Raw genomic sequence first — 15,355 nt, forward strand, 5'->3', positions numbered from 1 at the left:
CTGCCACTGTTCTTGTTAATAAAGCTCCTGCCAAACCTTTGCTGTGTCTCTGGAGATCTTTGCTGTCTGAGGGGAGTAGCACCCGCCTCTGGAGTGGAGTGAGTGACTTGATTTTAGCACGGATTCAATGACGCGCGCCAGAGACCCTCTTGTAAGTGGCTGTGGATAGCATTGAAGAAACTGTTTTGCCTAGCCGAGGAGTCGGAGTAAGCCACAGCCCGCCACGAAAAAAACCCCGAGGTGTGGAAATGCACCAAACAACATCAGGCATGGAAGGTACGGAGAGATGCTGATACCCGCCCTGTGCCTAGGATGCATTTCCCTCGGAGGTAGTGGTTGGGAGATGGAGGTTTCTGGCAGCCACAAGTTGTGAAGGAAAAGAACGTGTAAACTCTACCACTGCATCAGAACTGTCAGCGCGTTGCACCTTGGGACTGGTAGTCCCCAACACTACGCATGCAGAGACAATCTGAAGCAGGTGAGCCCAGCCACCACTGTGAGGAGGAGCTTAAAAGAAATCCCTGTGTAGGGCGGACACTGCAAACGAACTAGGCATTGAGGAAGGCACACCGCCGAAACCGGTCTGCCACTGTTCTTGTTAATATAGCTCCTGCCAAACCTTCGCTGTGTCTCTGGAGATCTTTGCTGTCTGAGGGGAGTAGCACCCGCCTCTGGAGTGGAGTGAGTGACTTGATTTTAGCGCGGATTCAATGACGCGCGCCAAAGACCCTCTTGTAAGTGGCCGTGGATAGCATTGAAGAAACTATTTTGCCTAGCCGAGGAGTCGGAGTAAGCCACAGCCCGCCACGAAAAAAAACCCTGAGATGTGGAAATGCACCAAACAACATCAGGCATGGAAGGTACGGAGAGATGCCGATACCCGCCCTGTGCCTAGGATGCGTTTCCCTCGGAGGTAGTGGTTGAGAGATGGAGGTTTCTGGCAGCCACAAGTTGTGAAGGAAAAGAACGTGTAAACCCTACCACTGCATCAGAACTGTCAGCGCGTTGCACCTTGGGACTGGTAGTCCCCAACACTACGCATGCAGAGACAATCTGAAGCAAGTGAGCCCAGCCACCACTGTGAGGAGGAGCTTAAAAGAAATCCCTGTGTAGGGCGGACACTGCAAACGAACTAGGCATTGAGGAAGGCACACAGCCGAAACCGGTCTGCCACTGTTCTTGTTAATAAAGCTCCTGCCAAACCTTCGCTGTGTCTCTGGAGATCTTTGCTGTCTGAGGGGAGTAGCACCCGCCTCTGGAGTGGAGTGAGTGACTTGATATATATATATATATATATATATATATATATATATATATATATATATATATATATATATATATATATATATATATATATAATATAATTAATTATGATGTGGATGACATTGATGGGGTATAGGCATTTAATTCCATTTGTAAAGCGTTTAAACAATGCAGGGACTGTGGCGAGTAATTTATTGAGCATATTTTGTGAAAAATATTACTTAATGAAAGAATGTAACATTATGTTTTCCAAAATAATTTGTAAGCAGTTCGTCCTTAATAGTTGCAGCATTTCTGTCCAATTGATGTTGGACCAGTTGACACTCTAGATTTTCCCTCTTCATCACTGATCCATCTTCTGCCAGTTTTATTCATCAGGCAGGGGTACATGAGGCTTTATCTCCATCCTATGCTGCATGTAGCACAGAAGCATGATTTAACACACCTTTTCTGGTTCATATGCCAGTTACCACTTAGGTGCACATTTCAGAAGTGATACTTGAGCAGCCCAAAAGCGCATACAATCACATTTCATGTCCTTGGATGTGTCTCATTGTATGCACATTGTGATGGAGTTGTAGGTTCATGTACAGGTATAATCAGCCACTCACACCCTGGATACCTTGAATCACTTGCATGATCGGATATGAACAATTTTCATAAAATGTAGCTTTACCAGCATTCACCATTTGTGGCTCTGATGGAAAAACAATGTATTATGGTGCTAGATGCAGTAGATCACCCATGACGTGGTTTAACACCTTAGAAAATTTTGACTGTGCTATAACATGAATACTTCACACTATACTGTGAATATCCCCTGAAGCATTGTACGACCAAGGTTGAATTGGTAGGTTTGATGGAGATGAGCACCAGATTTGAAGACTAAGAAAGAGTGAGACCTTGTGTAGGTAGACAATACCGAATGGACCTGTGAATTAAGCTGTATACCTATGATGTGGAACAAGTATTGTATGTGTCCGCATTATAGCAATGCATGAATGACATAGGAAAATGTCTAAAAGTGTTTGGAGAGAGTTTGGATTTTTGGAAGAAATCAAAACCACCACATAGTTTAGAAAACATTAGCTGTTCTCATCGTACATAACGTGGCATGTACCTCATATGCTTAATGACTGTTTTGATCTGGATTTGAAGAGGCTTCTGCATCAAGCCATAAGAGATCAAACAACATACTCTGGATCTTTGACTTCCGTTGTTTTAGCCACCAAGACAGGAAGAGGCCTAAGGATATGTGTGGATTTAGGGACATAATAAAGCACTTAGGTGGATAGATCTGCTGCCCAACATATGATGCCCTAACTCTATTCTCTCAATCAAAGGTGCACGCTGTGCTAGATGTATTATCTGCTTACCATTAGGGGGGACTACATGAAGAGTCCAGACTCTTATGATGGTATAGGTTTATGAGTATTCATTTTGGACTATGGCAGTGTTATTTCAGAAATATTTTGAAGGAGTGATTTTTTTCAGGGCAATAGGCAGTAGGATTTCATGCAAGCTGTTGGAAAAGTCAGATGACATACATTAAACAATAAAACAAAAGGAATGTCAGTTGTGAGTGGGTTCAGTGAATTATTTGGTTCATACAGTTTGGAGAAATGTTAAAACAAAATTGGTATTGAAGAATTGATACTAATTTGGCTCTACTCCCAGGTGACAAAGTCCAGATGATGCCAATCAAAAAAAGGGAGGCCAGTGTTTGTTGCTGTGCAGTAGATGTCTTTCAGCTTTAACTGTGGGGATTTCCATTTGTTGTTAAAACTGTTCATTTTCTACCTATGGATATATTCTCATGTACAACAATGACAAAACCACACTGAATGCTGCAATGGATGGTTGGCATCAGATATAGCTTGTTTGTTGTTTGTGTTAATGGAAAGAGAAGAGGATAACAGTACAACATGAAAGAGAAGTTGAAATGGATAGGGGGTACAGCCCTTGTTAACGAGCAGCGTTATGTGGCACTCGATGAGGGTGCAATGGTTAAAGGGACTGATGGGCCAAGTTGTTTTGAATTGACCTGAAAGGCAGAGTTTGTCTGGCAAAGAGTTGGATTTTGCACTTATTGAAGATGAGATGAGTGAGGGTGAAGATTAAATTTGGAATGGTAGTGAAAGTATACGTCTGGAAGATGTAAGAGCAAAGTTATTTACCTTGGTTCGTGAAAGTCACATGAAATGGGTTACAGAGTAACTACAATGGGCTAGAAGTGACAAGACTAAATCAATAAAAAACTTCCTATGTTCTTGAATGAGTCTACAGATTGGCCATGTGTGAAACTGGGACTTGATTTAATGGTGCCTTTTAAGACATTGCTTGCGTTAGAACTATAGTTTTTTGAGTTGTACCCCAGGTGGTAGAAGTAGAAGGTGTGAGAGTTATGGATACTAAGACAGTGATTCCATAAAGATGTGTTTGTGTAGGACGGTATTCCTTTTAGTGAGTACGATGGATGATGAGGTGCCGCTTGCATCAAAAGAGATTAGGATTTTTCTTGCTGACAATGCTATGATTCACTGACAATCTGTTTTGTATCCAACACAAGAATAAGCTGTGGTGGAGGGGATGAGCAGGTCGATAAAGGGGTGTGTTCAAATGCATTTGATCAAGATGGTTGCTGTACACATGTATCAATTTTCTCAGTTTTGGCTGTGTGGTTTGAAAAGAAGGGAGGAGGTTTATATGAACAGAATTACAAGGTGAATTTGCTGTAACCAAATGAAATACAAAAATTCGAACCCCCAGAAGTATAGCGTGATGGCTCATGTTTGGATCAAAAGTAATTGGGTTAGGATCAATTTGCTTCTGTGTCCTAGGGTGAGAAGAAGTTTTGTAAACATTTGAGAATTTTACCACTGAGTCTGGGAAGGATTGTTTTAGAAAATGAGGAGGGGTGGAGAATGCCTACTCTGATAGAGGAAGATCGGAAATGAAGTTACGAGAATGTGGAACGAAAATTGATGGCTGACTGAAAGAATGCTGAGAAAAATCCACAAGATCTCAGGGTTGACCAATGAATCACCAGGGTTAAAGGGAAACATATGAAATTTAAAGACTATGTACAGTGAGCTTGATTTTGGCTGTTGTGTTTAATTGAACTGTGCATGCAAATATATAAAGTTGTATTGTTTTATTTTCCTGGTGGGCTTTCATTTACACTTCTGTGGAAAAAGGTGTAATTGTAGTTTCCTGTAAGTCAAGAGAGTGTAATCTCTTTGTGTATATTTTCAGTGTTTCTAGTGTATCTCATATACAGTGTATCATGCATGCAAGCCCATCCTGACAAACACATGCCGCTCACCTAGAAACCTTCTTCTCTAACAATGACTGTTCCATACCTAACTTTTAGTCCTCAAGAGCCAAACCAAACATACAAAGCAGTTTTCGCAGTATCTCTTTTATTTAGGCAAGCAGCAGTAATCAGAAAGTCCCAATTATCAATATTTTAAATCCATTAGCTGCTATAAAGAAAAATATGCAATTTGTTAAACTGATTTTTATTTGCAGCTGAGCTCCCATGTCCTGTGGCTATGCCTATCCCATACACTGCCTCAAGTCCATCTAGTCAATTTCCTTTTCATACCATCTGTTGCTTTGTATCCTCCTCTGACATCCCTTAAACGTATTAACCACTCACAAAAACTACATATCAGTTTCTTCATATAAGGTGCTGATCCTATATGGACCTGTCATGATGGTCGGTCCTCATTATTTTTAATTTACGTACATTTAGTCTTCGGCATTCATCTTGGGCTCAGATCTTCAGTGGAGCAAGTCACTATAAACAGTATGTTTTTAAATACAGTTAACAAGAGAACAATTTGGTGGCCTGTTCTGAGGTGGGATTTACTCTAGCAGACTGACAAACTGGATGCTAGTGACAGTCTAGTGTGGAAACTGGTAGTGGGGGAAGGGAAGACAATGCATAGGGGGAGGCAAAATCAGTGGATGAATGCATATGTCTGATCTTGCTGGGCCCTCAGCAGGAGTTTTCATTTCAAGTCTGGAGGCCTCATCGAGAGCATTGCGCCCAGTCAAAGATGCCACAACGGGCTCTTCCAGGAGCCCAATCTGGAGTGTTCAGCAAACTTCTTGGGTCAAGTTCAGAAGGATAAAGTTAGATTGGAGAGGGCCTAGAGATGGATGCCAGAATGTTGCATGGTTTAGACTGCAAGTCTACAGAGGAGAGGGTTAAGGAATAAATATTGTCAGCCCAGAAGGAGAGGACGGTCAGAAATAATGCTGATCCGCAAAGAGCAGTAGAAGCTGAATTCATCATTGGGGAAAGGTATCTTCTAATGAAATAGAATTGCAGGATATTACAGTGGACTCAGCAGTGAAGCAAGGATCCACTTCTTGACAGAGATAGGAAAGTTAGAGACTGCCACTTCCATGGAGGGATGTGAGGGTACACAATGTAACAGCAGAGAGGCATGGTAAGGAAATAGGTTAGGCAAATAGAGTGGCCATGCTGTAGGTGTTGACCTTTCTAGGAGCACAGGTTATAAGGCAGATGTTTTTCATCCTCTTGCTCTATCTCCCATGACCCTCAAGCCTCTGGTCGCTGGAAAATCTCCCAACTTCCTGTTTACACACCCTGTGAAGAAATAGTCCACTTGGCAGGTTCACGTGCTGTTGATCCTGGTGACCTGAAGGCCCTCAGAGGTTTAGCAGAAGCAGGCAAAGAGATGCAGAGGCTGGTGACAGATTGTCTGCCTGGAACCCCACCAATAGGACCCCCTTGCAATGATGAAAAGGCGCCAAGAGGGTGGTTCTTCTTGGAACTGTCCATTGTTCTTTACAGCAAACTGGAAGAAAGCAGAGAATATAAGAAATGCACTGTGGTGAATATTTATGAAGAAGGAGAGAAAGTAATGAAGTAAAAATAAAAATGAGTGAATGAGCGAGGCAGAGAAGATGTTAATCATAAAAAGAAAGATCGAACGGGTGAACAAGAGAAGAGGAGAAAGAGGAAGATAGAAAAATACAAAGAAGGAAAAAGACAAATGAAAAAGAAATGAAAGGATAAAGGAAAGAGATGTGAGAATCAGCAAGAAGAGAGAATGAGAGGAAGAAAGTACACCAAAAAAAGGAAACATATTTAGACGGAAAGAACAAAATGCAAACCATTTCAGGAAAAATGACAGAAAGACTAGGGGAAAAGAATGTACATGAACAAAAGACAGAGGAGAGATCTGAGAATCAAAGGAACAAATAAGAGAAAAAGAATAACACAAAGAAAAAGAGAAATAAAAAAGTAAAGAATGGAATGTGGAGACAGATAAAGAATTAAAAAGAAAGCTAAAGAAAGGAAAGAAGACATATGAGAAGCAATAGAAGAGTGAAAGTGATACATTGCAATTTTTTTTACAAAAAAGCCAATAAAAGCACATGAGAAAAAATAAAGACATAAAAAGCCAAGAGAGTGAAAGGCACAACATGAAAGAGCAACTTTGACCTTTCTTATCTCCCAAAGTGTCCACAATGGAACTAACCCACCTTCCTACTTTATTATTTTCTGAATATCATTAGTTTTTTCTCACAGTTCCTCTTTCTTTTTCATCTTCATTTTTCTCCTCGTCCTTTTTTCTTTTTTCCCTTCCTTATTCTTTATTTATTGTCTTCTTCTACCAGTATCCGCTTCTCTTCTATATCCTATTCTGCTTTAGTCTATATATCTTGCTTTCTCTTTGTCATTTCTTTACTGTTTTATCACTCTATCAGCTTTCTATTTCTTTCATACTATTTCTCTACTTTAGTTTTAGCTTTCCCTCTCCCCCTTCATTTTCTTTATTTCTATGTATTTTTGGTTTTATTTTATGTTTTTAATTATTTTCCTATACTACTTTTGCACTTCTGATCCCATTCCCCTTTGCTCATTACTTTCTTTCTCCCGCCTGCCTTCCCTTTCTGCATCCTCGCGGATTCCTTCCTTCCCCTTTCATTCTTAGGTCAAGCATTCGAGACCTCTTGTATATACTTTAGTATATACTCATATGTGTATGTACTTTGTGGGCTCTGGAGATCAGCCCTAGGACTTGTCTGCTTCCGCTGGGACTTTTCTTCTGTTCAATTTCCTTTATTTAACTGCCTTAATGGAAAACGACCAGCAGAGGTCGGTAAAATACCAGAATTGCTTTCCGCTTGTTTAACTGCCTCTATTTAACTGTCTTGATAGAAACAACCAGTAGAGGTCAGTAAAATACCAGAATTGCTTTCTGCCGAGGGCCTTTCTTTTTTAAATTTTTCTGGCAACTGCCTCTATTTAACTTTCTTGATTGAAAATGACCAGCAGAATTCAGTTGAATACCAGAATCACTTTCGCATTCTCTAGATTCCAGTCATTAAAAATTGTCTTCCACGTGCGGCAGTAGACAATAATATGTTTTTTCAAATCTTGTATTTTCAGTGAAATGACAACCAAAGGCTCTGATGTTATATTAAAAACAGATCTTTGGACTATACCATTTCCCACTGAAAGGCAATATTTCTCGCTATGTGTTGCCATACCTGGTGTGTCACACAGTTTGGTGCTTACTTTCCCTCCATGTTAAAGAGCAGTTGATGTTTCAGCACCCAGGCTAATGTGCTGCATAGCTAAATACATATAAGGTCCCAAAGGCGAGAACGATTGCATTGCAAATGCTTGTTCATCCATTTTCTGCTGTTCCTTCTATCATCCTTACATCTCTTCCCCTTACTTTATCTGTTCCCGCGCCTCCTCCTCTCTCTCTCTCTCCCACACCCCTTTGTCTCCTCCCTTCCTACTACCATTAATTTCCTCCTTCCCCTCATCATCCCTCTGTCTTCTCTCATCTATTTTCCTCCTCCAACTGAGTCCCATTCTGTGGCTCAGAGTATCAGGCAGGAAGTGGAGACTTACGGTTTGGAGCAGGGGGCTGGGTATTCAACAACAGCGTTTTCCTCTGCGTAAAAACAAAATATAATGATTATGATTGGTCACGTGCATGCATACCTGTTCGGTCACTGATCTCTCTAATAACTATTTCATTCTCCCCAAAAAAGTTATGCCTATTTAACCATTCGTTGCCAAAGTCAATAGGCCTGGCCTTGGCAAGCTTGTGCGATAGTCCTATTTTGCATATATAAGAAAACATTGTACTTTGAAAACCTGGCTGCCATATTCTTGCAATAAAAACTGTCAAATATATAATATAACAGTGCGGGTGGGATGTACGTTGTTACAATGCATGCTTTTACCAAGCATGCCTTTACAACGCAGGTTTTTCAACGCAAGTCGTTACAACGACTTGCGTTGGGGGGTGCTGGATAGTGAATAGTTTAATTTACCATTCCAACTCCAGTCACCGTGGATAGTAGGGAAGGTGTTGGATAGTAAATTAAACTATTACTTATCCTAGGGCGCCCCAGCGCAATTCGTTGTAATGACCTGCGTTGAAAAACCTGCTTTGTAAAGGCACTGCGTGGCAAAAGTTGCGTCGTAAAGGATGTTTCCCATGCGGGTGCTTCCTAGCAGGCAGGTGTTCTTTGAACAGGTGTCCGGAAACCCTTTTTGACTTTTACCCCACATCAGAGGAAAATGGGATTCTAATTCGAACACAGGAAAGATACTATTGCCTTTGAATTACCATAACGCGAAGACATCATTTAAGTACAACAGGAGAATTAAAAAATAAACAAGGCAATGCAAAGCTAATAGGTCTGGCTTTCAGGGGCTAAAGAATGCAAACGGAAACACAGGCTTGCACAAATGCTGTGGTAGTGATGGTGGTAGAAATGATGGTGATGCAGAATGCAGCATGCATAGAAAGAGGAAAAGAGGAGAAATAAAAGTATTCCTCCTCATTGCGCCACTCCTACGCCTCCCCTGTGGAGGCATAGAAATCTGACGCTGCATTCCCAGGTTTACAATTCTTCTTAAATCTGGAAATGCTTCAGATTCCATGGGTGTTGCGTGGGAACACCCACAGCAACACCCGTGGAACCCCCCTTTCACACAGTGTGCTGGGTGAGAGGAGAACATATTTACAAGGCCATGAAAATCAATGTAAAGTGGCTTTGCATGGCCTTCTAAATATGCTGCGGAACATTGCGCCACCGGAGCATCAAAAAAGTGACGCTCCTGTGGCTCAAAATTGCCGCTAGGGCCTCGTAAATGAGGCCCACTGTTTTTATTCCTGGGCTTTTAACTTACAAACCATGGCTATCAAATGTGTAAGCCTAATTAGCTCAAAGGAAGCAAAGCAATTCTGCAGGTCTTGGGTGGAACCAGGGAAGGTAGAAGTTGTATCAGGAGTCACTCTTGTGGCTGGAAGGGTGCAGTTTTGGGCATCTGTCCTCAATTCCACCTTCATGTGGAAATCAGTCTTGGGCTGCTGGACAGGAGTTCAGTGAGAAGGGCAGCCAAGAGAGACGCCCGGCCAGGCCCAATGAAGTAGGCATACCAACGTGTGAGCTCTACTGTTAGGTCACTGCTGTACAAAAACTGGTAAGCTTACCACTATCATGCTACAAAAAATGTAAGCGACAACCACTTTGAATATGCTTATGTTGGACTGGTTGCACCTTTTTCGTGAACATGCCCTTTTGCTGATAAGCTGCACCCCGGATAGGTGGGCACGAGTTGGGTTGCCATGTGATTATGATGTGCTCAGTAGGGATGTTTTTCTGTTGCTGTTGCCTAGAAGTGTCTATGGACATGCTCTTAAGGGCATATTTACACGGTAATTGCACCAGTGGAGCGTCACTTTTTCTGTGCATCATATTTACAAAGCGGCGATCAGCCACTTTTTGTGGATTAATGCCGCTTGTAAATATGGGCCTTTGGTGCAACGACTGTAAATACTTTTGTTACTCCTCGTGAAACGCCACTAAGGATTGCTTATGTGCAGAAAGGTGTCTCTTCCTGCACGAAGACAATCATTAAATAGTGATATATGCTACTTTCCTGTGTGCTGCAAAATGCTGCACTCAGAGAAGAATCAAATATCCATTATTGATTGTTTATGTGCAGGAAGGAACACCTACATTCAACCATGTCTTTGACATAAACGGTGAGCTGACACACAAGATAAGGCTGGCTGCAGCTGGTCAGTTAAGGGACGTAAAACCTACACCATTCAGTTTGTCAGTTTCGACTATTTAATGGCACATGATGTGGTACTCACATTATATCATCTTGAGATGTAGTGTCTCTGTTTTCAGAAGAAGCAGCTGTTCTCATTTAACTAGATATGGGGTTGACTGAAGTTTGTTTACTAGGGCTAGGGAATACAGCCACATTAATGTCCCAAGGGCGATGGGGACACCTCTCTTCACACAGGACCTGGCTGTGTTAGTGTGATTGATATAAACTGTGAGTGGTATGCATGATGCGAGTAGTATAAGCTGTGTTAGTCGTGTGAGCGACAAGCGGTGTGACTGGTGGTAATGCAAAATATGTAATTCGTATATACAGTGTGCTGTGTGTGCAATGTGAGTAGTGTGATTGGTGTGAGTGATGAGAGTGATATATGCTGTGTGAATTGTGCGAATGATGTAAGCAGGGTGGGTAATGTAGACAGAATTAGCGTTTATTGTCAGTAGAAAAACATTTGTGAGTGGGGTCCTGTTGGACTTGATCTTCTCTCTGCTTTCTCCCTAAACCTTTGTGTAAGTACCTAGGTATAATCCCAGATTGGATACTGGGGTACCCTTGTCAGTCCCTAGTGTATGGTACTCATGTACCCAGGGCATGGGTACCATAGAGGTCTACCATGGGCTAAAGCATGCATGATGCCGTCCATGAGAGACCATGCAATATGGAACTACAGGCCTGCCATTGCAGCCTGTGTAAGTTGGTGCATGCACCACTTACTAAAGATAGAGGTTTACTATGTCTAAGGGTCACTGCCCCTAAAAACTATGAGTCACCCCTATAGCTGGCATTTACAATCCTGAAGGCAGAGTGCTTGGTTCTAAGTGATAGGGTGCCCCTGCATGAGCAGGACACCCCTGCAGCCTACGGTGTCCATTCTCCCGGGTTGTCAGTGAAGCAGCCATATACTATATAGAGAAGCACCGTGTAATTACGCAATGACCATCTCGAAAACAGCTGCAGCGAATCCTATAATTTTTTTGTATCAAACATGTTAGAATCATACCCCCACAACATTAACAGTGTGGGAGGTATGAATCCAAGCACTGGAAGAGCCCTCTGTTAGGCTTTCAGTGTTCTCGGTACCAGCCTTCTAGACCTGGGCAGCACAAAATGACCACCTCCCATACAGGATTTAGTGTATTAGACACGGGTGGAAGTGCTTGCCAGCGCCAGAAGTTCTGTATGAGGGGCACATTTGGTGTCCCTGTGCATAGTCCAGTTCAAACCAGTCCTGGGAGCCATTGGCTCCCGCTCTGAAACGAAACTGGGCAAAGTACATGGGAGTAACCTCCCACCGTCCAGACCCTCCCCTGGGCGGGTCCCCTGTATCTTCCTAATCCTTTCCCTAGGGTATTTAAGTGCTTACCTGGGTGTAGGTTGCTAGATTAGTCGTGGGATAAGATTCAGATCTGACGCCAATGCACTTCTACCATCTGGGCACTCTGACTTCGTTTGGGCCTGACTTTGTCTCCCTTCCAGTCTGCTGCTTCGTCTGTGCCTGTGCATCATACAGGAACCTTCCAGGGCCTGTGAAGCATCAAAGACAACTACTTGTAGTAAAGGAGTCACTATCCTGCATTTTGCAGGCACCACAACTAAGTCGACCAGTGTGCAGATCCTGAGCTCCTCCGGAATCTGTGGGCTCTGCAACACAGGTGATGGTTTTCCACTGCTCCTGAGGCCTACTCTACCCTCTCACCAAGTTTGACGACAGTACCCTTGTGGAGGTTGCAATAACCAAACCCCTGTGCACCGCGTCCAACTTGCAGTTGAAAATGCTTTTTCGTTTCTTGGCAAGAAGATCTTCGGGCTTCAAGTAGCCTCAACCTTGAGCACCTCCAGTGACCAGAATCTTCAGCCATACCACATTGTGTGCCTCGTGACCTACATCTTTTAGTGAGCTACTTTGGGTCTGCTCGTGACTCCAGTGCCTCCGGCCTGTGGGTCCACTTGAGGGTCACACTTGTTTCCTTCGGGCTCCCCTGATTGCTCAGGACCTGCCCTGACTCCCCTGCTTTCAGTTAGTCCCCTGAACCTTGCTAGTCCCAACGTTGCTCCTTCTTTGATTCCTGCATTGTTTGCATTTTCCAAGGCTGGTTGGTGCTTCGCCGGGCAGCGACCCCTCAGCACTCGACTTCCTTCGTGGGACAGGTCGTGCATGGCTCCTGGTATTCCTCAGCATTGCCTGGTCCTCACAGTTGCAGAGTCAAGGTCCTTGTCATCTTTCCTGAAGCAAGTCTCCTGGTCATCCCTGAGTGACATAGACACTTTCCCCTCTCCTTTCAGGTACTACTCTTCACGAATCCACATTTGGATTTCCACGGACACTTTCTCCTCTTCTAGCAGTGGCACTTTCCTGAAGTCCTCTATTGGGGTCAACAGCGGTTTCTGACACCACTTCACATGTTTGAACCCGGCTTCCCTGGTGTAGGTAACGAGATACTAAGGTATCCACGGGTGGGGTGGCTCTCCATCCTTCAGTATTCCAAGGGGGTCTTCCGGGGTCCACTAGGAATGGTCTTTAATCTTTAAAAATCCAGCCGTCACTTGCACATAGACTTGTACAGAGCCAGCAGTAGTGATACTCACTGAACATGCTCTCCGTGTGGTCCCTCTCTACTTACCTTGGCTTGTTTTGTGGGTCCGCAGCAATTCTAAGTCCTCTGATATTGCCCTGACATGAGTCGTTGTTCTTATACCACTTTCTTTATGTATGGTTCGGTCCCCCCTGGGGCCCTGTTTGTATTTCGTGCTATTTTCTGTATTTCTTGCTAAAGTATTGTGTGCACTTTGTTTATCTCCGTGTGGGAGATACTTGAATTTACTAGAGAGTATTCTACAATAAATGCATATTTTTGTAAATAATTGGTGGTGTACTTTTTCACTTAATCTATACTATAAGATTGTATTCTGGTAAAAACAAGCTGCTTTACACTCCTTCTAGACTAAGCCTGAAGGCTGCTCCCCACAGCTACCGCATAGAGAGCTTTCTAACGTTGTCTAAGACATCTTAAATCACAATAAGGGTTGTGTGGACTGGGGCAAGACGCCCACTTACATTAGTGGACATCATGTACCAGGCCAGTTTCTCACATGCACCTAGAAGGACTACTTTGCTACCTGAACCCTCAAAGGCTTGCTTTGCTGTTTGAACCCTGTTCTACTGCTGAACTCAGGACTACCATAGGGAATCCAAGGGTGAGTTGCCTGGCCTCCTGATAAGAGCCTCAGAGACAGAGAAGGCTCCCACCTTCCTGAACATACACCTGACCTTCTCTTAAGTGAATCCTAACTCCCCAAGCCATGTTCCTTGTGTCGTGGACAAATGGTGGTGGTTCTGAACTTGCCCAGATTGTCAAAATCCAAATGTTTGGACTTACAAAATGTTTGTCGAAAAGCTGCTCTGAGAACCGAGAGCAGAATGGAACCAACTTACTCATCTCTTCACCAAAGGTGCATTGCAAGTCAGCCTAACTTTGCCACATCTCCTGGTACATTCTTCTCCGCAGCAACAAATCCTGTTCAGAGGTCCTTCGCCAAAAGGGTTTCCGGCCTTGTGGTACTGTTGTCAGCTACAGCCTTCGACTTCATCCTGCTGGAGATTTTTGACTAAAGGCCTTGCTACGATGTCGGTCGGAAAGCATTCCGACCGACTCCTTGTCGGAATCGGTTCCGACCTACTCGAGTTCGACTGACCGATTATGATGTTTCTGAACACCGTTCAGTGGGACTCCAATCGACTTCAATGGAAGCCTGTGTTCTGACTGACAACACAGGCTCACATTGAAAATAGGAGTGGTTGCAGAAAACCTTGCACCCTGTCGTAGTCACCTACATGGGGCCTGCCACACTATTCATGGTTGGAAAAAGGAGTTCTACGGCTATCCCAATAGGCCCTAAAATGGCCTCCAGGTGAAGAGGTGCCTGCTATGGGCCCCCACAGTCAGTTTCCGACAGCAGTTACGTGTTTGACAGACCGATTCGTAAAGGCTGTCCAAATCCGACATCGTAATAAGTTGGTTGGAAACACGGTCCATAGACCTGTAGGATTCGGGTCGGACAGATTCGGAGTCTTTGAATGCAGGTAGGAACCGAGTCAGAAAGAATCAATGGTTACCTTCTATCATAATCGGTTGGTCAGAAATGTTTCTGAGTCGATCAGAAACATGAAGTCCACCACAGGTTAGAAAAATCCCAATGTTGTTCCGAGCCTTTCAGACCGACACTGTAATAAAGCCCTAAGTCCGAACTTTGAAATCTTCGCCTCGACTTCCTCCAGTGGCTACCTGATGACGACACTTAGTGTTGCTCAGGCCCATTCCACTTTTTTTATCTGACACACAATCAGACATATTTTTCGATGTTCTCCCGGTCTCGCTTGTCTATACATCTGTGGTTTGTGCTTTAATCTTTTAGGCATTGTTTTTTTTCATAATCTTTGAAAATTCATAACTCCGGTCCTACTGATTGGATTTATGTTGTTTGGGTGTCACATAATTTATTAAAATGTACTCTATTGGTATGATTGGCGTGATTAGTGGTAATGTGAGTGATATAAGTGGTATGGGCAGTTCACAACATGAGTGATGTGGATTGACTGAGTTTCGAATGGTGTATGTGACATGATTGATGTGATTGATTGGTAGCGTGAGTGATGTGAGTCATATTAGTTGTATGTGTGATGTGCGAGGTGTGAATGCTGTGATTGATGTTAATGTGTGTTGTGAGTGTACAAGCGCTGTAAGTGGTATGTATGATGTGAGTGGTGTGACTGGTGATAGCTTGTGTCAGTGAAGAGTATACATGGTGATTGGTGTGCGCAGTAAGAGTGATGTTAATATGTGTGATATAAGTAGTATAAACTGTGTGATCGGTGTGAAGGATATGAGCGGTGTGATTGGTGTTAGTGTGAGTGATGTGTTTACCACTTTCAAACTGCTCTTTATT

At 43.2% G+C, this 15,355-nt stretch overlaps 1 protein-coding gene across 2 annotated transcripts in view; it reads right to left on the reverse strand.

Annotated features, from left to right (window-relative positions):
- Positions 1-8,141: 8,141 nt before the first annotated feature.
- The window catches only part of LOC144768066 (alpha-2-macroglobulin-like protein 1), a 411,824-nt gene continuing 404,610 nt past the window's right edge, over positions 8,142-15,355 (reverse strand). For both annotated transcript variants that reach the window (XM_078651439.1, XM_078651438.1), the window contains exon 35: positions 8,142-8,213. In XM_078651439.1, the coding sequence (XP_078507565.1) occupies positions 8,167-8,213 (47 nt within the window). In that variant the 3' untranslated portion in view covers positions 8,142-8,166. The remainder of the gene's footprint in view (positions 8,214-15,355) is intronic.

This window comes from Lissotriton helveticus, chromosome 7 (assembly GCF_964261635.1).
Source record: "Lissotriton helveticus chromosome 7, aLisHel1.1, whole genome shotgun sequence".
NCBI lineage: Eukaryota > Metazoa > Chordata > Amphibia > Caudata > Salamandridae > Lissotriton > Lissotriton helveticus.